Below are 12,099 nucleotides of genomic sequence, written 5' to 3'. Positions count from 1 at the left end.
AACCCTCACCCATGTGTGTGTGTCCTGAGCTAACGTCCACGCAGCCCCGATTTCATCCTTGTAGGTTTTTCCAAAGCAGGGTTTGCCCAAGTGGCGCGTGTCTTCTTAAATATTTGTTTTGCAGGCCATTTGCTCGCCAGGCTATCTTTGCAGGGAGTCGGGAGCAAGGCTAAAAATAGCTCTGCTGGTAACCAGCTCCGTCTGCATTTGGCATTTCCCCGGACTGCATTTGCATCTCATTTGCTCGCCTTTCTGTCTCACAGGTAGAATGTAAGAAAGCTCAGCCGAAGGAAGTCATGTTCCCACCTGGGACAAGAGGCCGGGCCCGGGGCCTGCCCTACACCATGGATGCGTTCATGCTCGGCATGGGGATGCTGGGTGAGTCTGGATGGGACCTGGGGCCCAGCAGTGTCACGGTGGGCGGGAGAGGCCGGGGAGGCCTGAGTCTGGGTCTTCTCACCTGGAGGTGAGGGTGATGAGTTGGGTGGTGGGTGAGCATCTTGCCTTGTGCCTAGCTCCGAGGAGGCCTGGCCAGTTGCTTATTTCCTTTCCATCCTTTTAATAAAAAGAGCAGGGGAGCCCTGGCGATTTAGTGGATGACAAGTCGGGCTGCTAACCACAAGTTCAGCAGTTTGAAGCCACCAGCCGCTCCTCGGGCCAAAGATGAGGCTTTCTACTCCCATAAAGAGTTACAGTCTCAGAAACCCATAGGGCCAGTTCCGCCCTCTCCTCTGGGGTCACCATGAGTCAGAATTGACTCTATAGCAAGGAGTTTTTAGGGTCAGTCCAAAGGGTGACCTTGGGTGGTGCCTGTGCTTCCGGCGACGCTCCGCTGCTAATGGAAAGACGACTGACGTTGACAGCCCACCCGGAGGCACTGGGAAGAACATGCTGATGACCAGCTGCTGAAAGGTCAGCGCTTTGAAATCCCTGTGGAGCTCAGTCTGGCCAATCGAGGTAGGCTGTCCACGAGTGGGGACCAACATTACCATCAACTGGGTCATTGATGCAGTGTGGCTGGTGCACACCGTCCCTGCAGCTGGTAACAGAACGGTTGGCAGTTCGGGTCCACCTTCAGAAGGAAGGACCTGGTGATCCTGCTCTGACAGCCACGGGCCGCCATGGGCCGGGGTGGCTCCCGCAACAGCCATAGGCACTCAAGCGATGGCGGACCCACGCCCTCTCCTCCTCGCTAAGCTGGGGGTGCTCAAGGACCCCAGGATGCCGGGCTTCAGCTGTGCGAGCTAAGGCTACATTTTCTAGAACTTGGGAGAGGATAGGAAATGGCGAGGGTGGGTGATAATCCTGTCTATTTAAATGATTAACATTTTTCTCTTGGGATATGAAAATTTGCATTTAAATGGATGTTTTAAATAGCCTGTTTTACTCTTTATTTGGGAGGAAAAAAATGATGAAAGACAAAGTGTGTTTGTTCTGACTAAAAATGATCTCTCCTGGCTTTTAGAAGAATTGAGTTGCACATTATGCCCCTTTCCTTAAAGGTATCTCTGTCCTTCCTGCGTAGATAATTGAAAATCTTACCGCTTAAACGGTATGAAAGATGGAGAAAGCAGTGGAGATGCGTAATGGTGTGGGTCGCAACAATAATTAGAAATTTCAAGGCATGAGGACGGTATTTTAGTGCAAGTTATTGTGTGTCCGGAAAATACTAATTAAATGGGATAAATGGTAGTTAATGGTAAAATTCCACCCAGGCGCACGATACGTCTAGTGTTAATGGGTTTTCATTTGGTATGGCGAAGAGCCCTCTTCTATATTGTTTGATAAGCTCTTTATAGATTTTCAGATGTGGTGCCATTTAAATCATTTCAGGCTTAGTTTTTAAATGTATAACGCTTTCCTTGGTCTTAAAAAAGAATGTTACCTACTTGTCTGAGGAAATAACAGGGGCGGGTGTAAAGTCATTTGGAAGAACTTTAAGAAGTGGAGAGGAAAAAGAAGGGAGGCCAGGAGACCACTTTGAAAATGGTTAAGGTGTTAGTTTTCCTCAGCTTGTTGTTGTTGTTATTTTAAATTTAACACCATCGCTGGTGAAAAGTCCCATTTTTAGTTCCTCAAAAAATTGGCCAAGTGGTTCTAAAACTTACCCGGAAGAAGAAACCCACAGAACTAAATAAGTTGTTTTAAAAAGAAGGAGAGGTGGTTAGCTTAACCCAAGTACTGTAACGTCCAACAGCTCTAGCGGTTACGAACGCCACGGTGCCTGGTAAAGCCTAACTAACGAGCCTCAGCTGGCCGCCACCTGTGGCTGGTGGCTCAGGAGTTAGACCGCACAGGTCTCAAGGAGCCCGGGTGACTCGGGACAGCCCTGGGGGTGGGACAAGCGTCTTTGTAGTGGAGGGTCTTTGTGCGCTTGCTGGGAAGGGGTTCACGGGAGTGGGTGCTGCCGGCAAGGGGTCTCTAGGCGTCCCTCTAGGCGTCCCTTGCCGTGCGTGCTACCTCCACTCTGCAGTCGGCAGTCGGCACCCCACCCCCAGTTCCCATGGTTTTCAAGTCTGGGGCCCGGTGTGGGTAGCTGAGAAGAAGGGCTGGGAGAAGATGCATCGGGTACCCGTCTAGAAGGCAAAGTCGTCATGGAGGGCTCGGGGCCAAGTTCAAGAACCACAGGTCTCTGCCAGCCTCCCCCAAAGGGGGCCCTGCGATGAGCCAGCTGGCAGAGCCAGATTCTATTGTGGATTCCGACTTTTGTGCCCGCGCTGAAAAGCTGATCTACAAGGAGGATGGTTATTCAGGCAGAAGGTTTGGTTTTGCGCCTTGGTGGCAAGAGATAATTACTGTGGGATTGATCAGGCGTCCAGAGTACTGGAGCAGATAAATTGTGCAGTGGCCAGAGCGGGAGGGGCCCGGCGGCTAATGGAAGCGGGGTGAGGTCAGCCCACCGTAATGTGTCTTGATGGGGCATCCGCACGGGTCTGCCGCAAGGGCTCTTGATAAGCAGTCAGCCAGCGTCCCCTGTGTGGCTGAGCTGGCAGCCGCCGGAGCAGAGCCGGTCTTCACCGCCGTAAATGAAGAGGAAAATTGAAGTAATGTTGTATTATAAATGTATGATTTCATCTGCCTGACCCAGAGGACGGGCAGCGGTGGGGGTGCCGATGAGCCCCCCACCCCCACCCCGCAGAGGCCAAAGCCTCACCTTGGGTGTGCAGGAGACAGTAAGGACACATCCGGAAAGCCGGGGATGAGGCCCTCTTTCTGCTCTCTTCTCAGAGAGGACAGAGTCCTCCTGCCTGCGCGAAAGCAGAGGCCCTCCTGGCCTGGCGCCGGCAGCCCAGGTTAGGGGGCCCCTTGGGGCGGCGCTGGGGCATAGCCCGCAGCTGTCAGGTTGACTGCGATATTGAAGACCCCCCGCCCCATGCTTCTGGAAGTCTCCCCGGGCAGCGGCGGTGGGGCTGTGTGCATGTGCGTGCTTGTCACGACTGTTGAAATAAGAGGGTGAAGGAGCTCTAATGTGATGGCAGATGATGCATTTGGAGGAGGACTGAGCTGCCCACCCATGAGGTCAAGCTAAGGAAGGTGCTGGCCAGCGTGTGGATCCGATGACAGGGTCTGAGCCCTGGTCTGGGACCCTCCTGGGGTCCCTCCTTTCCTCCCCTCCCCGGGGCTCTGCTCCTTCCCCTCAGTTTGTACCTAGTGGGAAATGGCCAGGCCATCCTGTCCAGGCAGCTTCTGCCGGAGGCGCCTGTGAACCAGAAAATGAACTCCCAGAGGCGCTGGGGCAGGTGAGGGCTGGTGAGAGCAAGTGGAGGTGACAGGACATTTGGGAACTCCCTGGGTGGCTCAGCAGCTCGGGGACAGGTTGGCGTTTGGAGTCTGCCTGTGGTGCCTTGGATGAAAGGCCTGGTGAGCTCCTCCCGAGAAGCCAGCCATCAGAAACCCTGGGGGGTGCAGTCCCACGGGGGCACACACAGGTGGCCAGCCGATCCCACAGCTGGGGCCAGGAGAAGACGCCACAGCTGGTCCCCGCGTCAAGGCCTCTCTGGGCCTCCCCTTGGCATGGGACTCGTGCCCAGGGAGAAGAAAGCAGGCCTCAGACATATCCTGAGTCTGGCAGCAGAAACCACAACCTCAGCAGCAGGGAGGTGAGGGAAGGGAGTCTGTCCCTGGGCATCTCAAGCTTGGGAACTCTGGACAGACAGCGGGAAAACAAGCTAGCCAACTCCCACTCACAGAACACGCTCCAAATAGGATTTAGGATTGGGCCAATTTCTCAGCCCTCATTGCAGGCTCCAAAGATGTCTGGAAAGGGGTGAGGGTCGTCTGGACAGGAAGACCATGAAAGCCCAAGGGCTTGTGTTAGGGGCATGTTAGGCAGGGCTGGAACGCCACCGCTGTCTGTCAGTTTGTTGTGGTGGTAAGCATGTTGGCGTGAGACCAGAACCTATGCCACTGTCTTCCAAATACCAGCGGTGTCAGCTGAGGTGGTCCAGTCTCAGCAGGGATTCCAGACCAAGACAGACCGGAAGAGGGGGCTGGCGGTCTACTCCAAAAATTAGCCTTTGAACCCCCTGGGAGATCACACAGTGCCGTCCGGCATGGGGAACCCTCTGGGACAAAGCACTCAGAATCCACAGCCGGGACAGTTGACGTGAGTCTTTTGTGAAGAAGGTGCTGGGCTCCACAGTGTTTCATTCTGTGCACGTGGGGATCCTGTGAGTCAGCGCTGTCCACCACACCAACCTCCAGAGGCCTGTGTGGAAGGAGGAAGGAGGTCCCTGAAAACCCACCGCCATCGAGTCAACGCCGAGTCCTAGACGGCATGGAGCCATCCTAAGTCAACCCATCCAAGAGGCCTCCTACCAGCGCCCCTGGTGGCCAGCAACATGAACAGCGCCAACTCTTGTTGAAGCCCTGGTGGTAGAGGGGCGTGGTGGTTCCACATTGGGCTGAGACCCTCGTGGTCGGCAGTTCAAACCCACCAGCAGCTCCTTGGGAGAGAGACTGGTCTTTCTACTCCTGTAAACAGTTACAGTCTTGGAGACCCACAGGGGTTCACTATGAGTCAGCATTGGCTCGATGGCAGAGCGAGTTTACCAGTTATGCAAGGAGGCCTGCTAACCTCAAGGTCTGCGGTTCAAACCCACTAACTGTTCCATGAGAGAAAGATGAGGCTGTGTGCTCCCATAAAAACGTATCGCTTTAAAAAAAAGAAAGAGAAAATGTATAGCCTCAGAAAGACCATATAGGGTCAGTATGAGAAGGTTTGGTTGGAGTTTTCACTATATAAGCAGTAGATTACGGGAAGGCCTTGGGCAATACGTAGAATTGACGAGACGTCTGGAAAACCAGACAGGAACCAGGGGAGCTGGGTGTTCACAGCCACAGTTCAAGGCCCAGGTCAGGACCACGTCTCCGCTTGCTGGACTCCGCTGCCACATGAATTGGGAACTGCCCCATCATCCATCCCCACCCCCTCTCCCGCCTGAGCAGCAAGACGCTCAGTTGGCCAAGCTCAGGTTCTGGGCCAGCTCTGACTGCCAGGCTCCTGAAGAGGGAAGAGGGCCATTTCTGTCCCCTCGGGGGAGGCATGACAATCTCCTGTCCATAGCTTTAAGGTAAAATACATTCAGGCTAAGCTCTCCAAATGTCAGCGTCAGCCGCCCACTCGGGGTTCAGTGCTGCTAACCTGTGGCATTTGCTCTGTGGGTTCAAGAAAGTGCGTGGTCTCTGGGATCTAGCTGCCCAAATGTGGGTTAATCTCCAGCCAGCTGACAGCAGGGCCCCCGGCCCCAAGAGGAAGGCAACCCCGGCCCTGTGTAGAGACCCACCCACATGGAGACAAGTCAATTTTGTGGTGGGAAAATGGCTCGATGGCTCCCCACCCCCGGCCTCCCTGGGAGGTCACCCAGACCTGAGAAGATTATGCTAACAGCCACTCTCTCTCCTTCCTTTTCAAGGTTACCCCAACTTCGTGGCAACCTACGGCCGCGGCTACCCTGGATTTGCTCCCAGCTATGGCTACCAGTTCCCAGGTGAGCATCTCTGGTCCCAGGGGTTCTGGGACCTTTCAGGTGGGGGTGGGAGGGAGGTGCCCAAGCAGGATGCAGCTAGTACACACGTCCACCCCCAAAGCAGTCTCTACACACTCCCTTTCTGCTCCCCTCAGCTGCAGTCAGGGACAGTCTCAGCGTCTCTGACCAGCGGGGGCACAGGGCATTTTGGGAGCCGCAGCTTTCAAAGCAAGGGAAAGCACAGAGGGAGCCTCCCTGCTCACGCCCTCCTTCCTGCGCCGGTTCCTTCTCACCCAGCCCGCTCTGGGAGGCTGGCTTCCTCCCTGTCCTCCGCCTCCCATCCCCTGTCCCGTATGCCTCCTGTGCGTGCCTCCTGTCTGACGTCTCGGCCTCGCCTCCTGGCACTCCTTCCTCTCCTCCCTTCTGCTCTTGCTGTTGTGTTGTGTTGTGTGCTGTCCAGCTCGGGTGGTGGTGCTGGAGGCAGAGCTGCAGTGATGCCCACTCACTCCCATCTGCTCTGGCTCCAATGGAACTGCCAGCCTAGGACACCCCGCCCCCCATCCCCGGAGGAGCATCCCGGGAGTGTGATCTGTAGGGTGGGGCCCAGGGGGGTTGGCTGTCCCCTTTTCCAGACCTGGAGTCAGATGAGCATGCACTGGGGGGTTGGGGGCCGGACTGCCGCCAAGGCTCCTGGAGGAGGAGCTGGGAGCAGAGTTGCATCCTCTGTGGTTCTCCGCGGAGGGAGCTGTCCCCTCCTGGCTGGTCCTCATGCCTAGACTTGGAGGTCTGGACCCTCGGGGTCCGGGGGAGCAGGGAGCACTGTGGCTAGGAAGGATAGAGTCTCTGGTGTGAGGGGTGAGTGAGCTTTCCCAGACCAAGGGAACGTGTGGAGGGCAGTCGTGGGGCACCCTGACTCTGAGCACCCTGCCCTGCCTGGCACAGATTTCTCAGCCCGCTGCACTCTTGACCCAGTTCCCACATGAGTCACCATGGCAGGTCATGGGGTTGCGGGTCCGTGCATTCCCTTGAGGTGTGGATGGGGGGGTAAGGGCAGCTATGGGAGGGCAAGATGGGAGCATGGGGGGAGGGGCTCTGCCCCACGCATGCCCCCTGGTGCTGAGGCAGTCTCCCCGTCTTGGCGTGGCTCCTTGGCCTCCCTCGGGAAGCTCTCCTCCCAGGTGGTTGCTTTAGGGTGGCCGTGGGCACTGAACACTGAAAGAGAGCTGCCCCCACAGGAGGGGCCAGCCCTGGGGCCTCCATGACTCTTTGTCCCCATGTACAGATGGGAACCCCGAGGCCCAGAGAGGCCGGGGACCATGTTTGAGGGGTTACCACTAGCAGGGGCTCTGGGCAGTCCTATTCTCGATAGTCACACTTTGCCCCCTCTTTGGGGTACAGCCCCGCCAGCAAGGCAGCCATTGTGGCTGCTAACATGCAGATTCAAAGCCAGGAATTCAGTTCCTCGGTCACAAGAGCCACGTTTCAGCCATGCACTAGCCATGTGTGACTAGCAGCTGCCTCATTGGACGGTGCAGACGAGTACCTTCCCTCCATCAGCATGGCCCTCATGCCAGGCGCTGCTGTGGGGCACGCAGGAGAGGCCTGGCCCCGGGCATACACTGCGTCCACCCCTAGTCTCCGCTCCTGGCCTAGAAGCTGCTGGCTTTGGGGTGGGGTGGGAAGGCTCAGAGGACTGCCATCCTCACTGTGTGTGGCAGGTCCCTATCAGTTCTTCCCATGGCACTCATCCCCAGAGGACAGAATTGGGGGGCACTACATGGAACCACTTTGGGGTGGCCTGGGGCCCCATGAGCCGGTCGGGAAGTGACCAACCCTAGAACTGCGTCCTGGAGACCTCCAGCCCGGGCTCAGCCCCAGACAGACGTCATCCAGTAGTGATTAAGCCTAGGCTAGCAGGGTCCCCGGGGTGCAGGTTCAGAGAGTGAGGCTAAGGGTGGAGTGGACCTGGGGTAAACACACCCAGGGCCCAGCTGCATCCACTGCAGCCGCTCCTGCAGCCTGACTACCAGCGGGGTTTCAGCAGGGCCGAGACCAGCCGTGAGATGTGCAGACAGCAGGAGCTAGCGGTCTTGCTTCCATTCCCATCCCGGACACCTCCTCTTCATCCCCACCGATGGGCAGAAAGGGACCAGGGATGGCCCTGCTCTCCGGGAGGGCATGGAGTGCCCAGGGGCTGCAGCTGGCCCCCAAACCCCCTCGGTGAAGAGCCAGGCTGGTTTGGAGGTCAAGCCCGCTCCTGACCCCACACCACAAAGGAGGCTCTGGTGGCATGTTGGTGTGGCCTGGAACCCCAGGTGACTCTGCAGACAGCCTGTGGTACTAGCCCACGGTGTGTGGGTCTGCGTGGCTTCTGCTTGTGACCCTGTGAATCAGAGGCTCACTCCAGAACCAAACCGAAACCTCCTATAGCCATGGCTGTCCGGATGGGGCTGTGGGTTGGGAAGCTCGGAACGCTGGCCCGGCCAAGGAGGATGGAGTGCAGAGGGGGCACCCAGAGGTGGCCTGATTCTGTCGGCCGAGCCCCTCTCTGCACCCCCTGGGGACCTCCTAGAGTCCTGACAAGCACACCTTTCCTGATGCTTTCTCTCTCTGTGGTCTTTTCTCTTGATGTCCTCACTCTGCTCCCTCTCCCACTTGCCCAGCTCCGGGCCCTGGTAGGATGATTGTGGGCCCCGTACCCCTCTAGCCTCTTCCTGAATCCACCGCAGACACATAGCCTGACATCCTGTTCTGAGAAGTGAGGGGCAGTCATGCTCCTAGAAGACTGCTGCAGCCCCAACCTCCGTGCAGTCACTCACAGAGCCTGCGTCCTGGGCCCCCGACCCCTCACTCACCATCTCCCTCCTCTGACTATCCATCTTGCCTGACTGGGGGTCCAGATACCATTCTCGGTGGAGACCTCTCTAAACCTATATGAAGTGGTGGGGGCGGACACTGACCCGTGTGGTGTGGCTTCTGTCTCTGCCTGCTGGCAGGCCTCCCTACGAGTGATTGAGCTGTCCTGAGAGCCAGGGAAGGCAGCTTTGGAGAACCCTGAGAGTGGAGAGCGGCCCTGGCCTAGGAAGGCTGGGGCCCGCAACCACTTTGGGATTAGTTCCATCTCCCTGTTTCTCCCATCCACCATGGACCCCGGCCCAGCCTGGCCCCTGCAGGTCCCACTGGGCTCCTGTATCATCAGGACCACGACCCAGGGCCTCCCGTCCCGTTTTTCCCGCTCCCTGGACTTCAGGTTTCAGTTTAACCCGTTAATTTCTGTTCTTATTTCACTTTGCAGACTATATGCCGATTTCCCAAGACATAATCTTTATCAACTAGCTCTTAAAAGAGGCATTAAAAACAAACAAACAAACAAAAAACACAGGGGGTTGCTACCATTACCAGCAAGAGAGCAGCCAGGCCTGGGTCACCCAGCAGCCGGCTCGGTGACGTGAGATGCTGTCCTGGGTGATTGTTTGAATAAGTGTTCTCGTTCGTTTTTTAATTCCCAGAAAAGACCTCGTGTCCTCGATGCTTCACCTATCCCCTCGCCCACCTCCAGGCCCCCCTCCCGACCCCCGTGCTAGAAATTTGTTCTCAAGTCCCTTCCCATTGTTGCTTCTTGTACTGATCGTGAATGCCCATCCCTCCCCTGGAATGTATCGAGGCCAGAGGGAAACTTCTCACAAACTTGGGGGAACCTCCTCAGGGGACTCTGGGAAGAATGGCCACATTCTTACCAATCATGGGCTTGTTGGGGGCATCTTCTGGAATGTGCATCTAAGTATTGGTGGCCCAAGACCGCTCCTTCCCCCAAATGAACCCATGCCCACCCGCCCGCAGACGGCGGTACGGAAACGCATCTGAAAAGCGTCCGTCTGAAAGAGCGGCTCTCTACATGTCATCTATTGCCTTTCTCTCTCGACGCCAGTCTCTCAGAGGCTACTGCCCTGACGGCAGCCGTGCTTCGGGAAAGGGACGGTGGAGACACCGGGCACTGTCACGACCAGGCCCCTAGACATCCCCCACATTGGCCCCCTCGTCCCCAGCTTCCCTGCCCACGCTGGCCTTGGCACCCTTGGCTGGGGCATGGAAGGCCCCTCCTGGGCCAGGCTCAGCCTAAGGTTGCCCTTCTGACGACACCCTCATGAGTAATGAAGTTCAGGTCCCCGGGAGTCCTCACTTCCTCCACGCCCTCCCGCAGTTTGTGAGAAGTGACCCACCCGCTCCCACTTGATGCCTTCGCTGTGGGCCATCCGCACATTTGAATCGATGTCATTGTCCTTGGGCCACAGCCTGCCCAGCTTGCTCTTCTCATTAAAGATGCTTGATGTAATCACCCGTTAGTGTCTTGTTATTTCCCTGTAGGCTTGCTTTTCCATCGCTACCGGCCTTCTTTTTTTTTTTTAACTGTCTGCCTGGCTTCCCGGCCGGTGCTCTGTTTGGCTATGAATTACTTTGTTTCGGTGAACTTGTCCTTGTGACACTGCACTCGCCGGCACTGCCACCCTTGTGAATCTCCTTCATCTCTGCAAACGCTTCATCTGTGCTTCGCCCTCATGATGCTTTATTTTCTCCCCTCTGTAAGCAACAGAGGTAGAAAAATAAATTGTTTACCACGGACATGCTGTGTGCTGCCGTCTCTTAGCCTGACAGTGGTCCTATTCTGCTAATAAGCAGGACCTGTGACAACCAGCTCCCCCCCCCCCGGCTGCCACCCGTCACCCCAGCCCACCCTACACACACACCCCCCATCCCTGCACTTGCCCCTGGGTGGCCTGTCCTTGAGCAGTGCAGTGGAGCATCTGCACTCGGCAGCTGCACGGTGCCACCCCATACCCTGTGCTCTGCCATTGCGCATGCCCACTGGAGAGCGGGAACGTCACTGGGACATCTGGAACAGGCACAGCTGTGCACTGGGTGTGCTGTCGCCCACACACGGGTTTGGGCCCCCGGGTGGCATGCAGCAGGGCAGAGCGGGGCAGGGTGGCTGAGTCACCTGTCTGCCCACCTGTTCATAAACCTGCAAAGACCTTGTTTCCAGGTCCCACCTGGTGACTTTGAGTGAGTCACCTGCCCCTCTAAGTCCCGGGAGGAGCCATGGTGCCGGACTCTGGGGTTCATGAAGGGCCCTGGTGGCGTAGGGCTTAAACACCCAGGAGCTCCAAGCTAGAAAGGTCTGGCAGTCACGGAGATTCCAGTCTGTTAGCCCTCGGGGTCAGTACTGCCCTCTTGCCCAGGCTCCCTGTGAGATGGACTCTCTGGCACCTAGCACTGGGCTGCTTAGAGAATTACCAGGGGGTGATGTGTGTGTGTGTGTGTGTGTGTGTGTGTGTGTGAGAGAGAGAGAGAGAGAGAGAGAGAGAGCCTTGTAAATCGGCCAATGCTTTCTGAGAAGATATAGAGGGGATGTATCTAGCCCTTCCCCCCACTCCCAGTGGAGTGACCTGATCAATGGACTGGTCGCAGGAAGGAATGATAGTGGATCCCAGGGGAATCCAGAGGGGTGCTAGGACTGGGGCTCCATCTCCTCTCCCCACCCGCACTCCCCGATCAGCAGACACTGGTTGGGTTGGGTACCAGATAGCTGGCCGTGAGCAGGACTGGAGATGCTGGTGGAGTCTGGTTGGGGGCGGAGGGGAGGCTGACAGCTTAGGCAGTGACAGGCGCCTGCTTGCCCTACGTAGGGGGGAGTCGGACCGACTTCCTGGAGAAGGCAACACATCCAATAGAATTCGCCGTGTGAAGAAGCGGGAGAAGACTACTCGGGGCAGAGGAAGGAGGCGCTTGACATGAAATCAAGTCGTTTAAATTTGGCTGCAAGAAAGCAGCGCCATGTTGGTCTGACAAAATAAGAGTTTGCTTTCCTCGCGTGTGAAACCAAGCCCACAGGCGGCTCCGCGGTTCCTATGAGGGGCTTGGTTTGCTCTAGCTTCTCCAGTATGAACATCAGCCTCATGGTCCAACACGGCTGCTTGAGCGCCAACTGTCGGGGTGGTGAGGGATGGATCCCTTCTCCCCCGGATTGCACGTCTCACAGGTCCTGCCTGGCACACTGCGTAGGTGGGTCTCATTTGCCAGAACTTAGCCGAGTGACCAGGTTTAGATACAAGGGAGCCTCAGAAATCTCATC

The 12,099-nt window shown here is 56.8% G+C and overlaps 1 protein-coding gene across 3 annotated transcripts in view; it reads left to right on the top strand.

Moving 5' to 3' along the window:
• MSI2 (musashi RNA binding protein 2) overlaps positions 1–12,099 on the top strand; it is a 424,558-nt gene that overhangs the window by 368,567 nt on the left and 43,892 nt on the right. For 2 of the 3 annotated variants that reach the window (XM_075561554.1, XM_075561553.1), the window contains exons 9-10: positions 264–378; positions 5,916–5,990. In XM_075561554.1, coding sequence (XP_075417669.1) covers positions 264–378; positions 5,916–5,990 — 190 coding nt within the window. Of the gene's footprint in view, positions 1–263; positions 379–5,915; positions 5,991–9,264; positions 10,580–12,099 lie in introns of those variants that run through there. The other variant, XM_075561555.1, reaches the window with a different exon arrangement.

This window comes from Tenrec ecaudatus, chromosome 10 (genome assembly GCF_050624435.1).
Source record: "Tenrec ecaudatus isolate mTenEca1 chromosome 10, mTenEca1.hap1, whole genome shotgun sequence".
NCBI lineage: Eukaryota > Metazoa > Chordata > Mammalia > Afrosoricida > Tenrecidae > Tenrec > Tenrec ecaudatus.
Note: the sequence above shows the minus strand (reverse complement) of the source record. Positions and strands in the feature narration are given on the sequence as shown.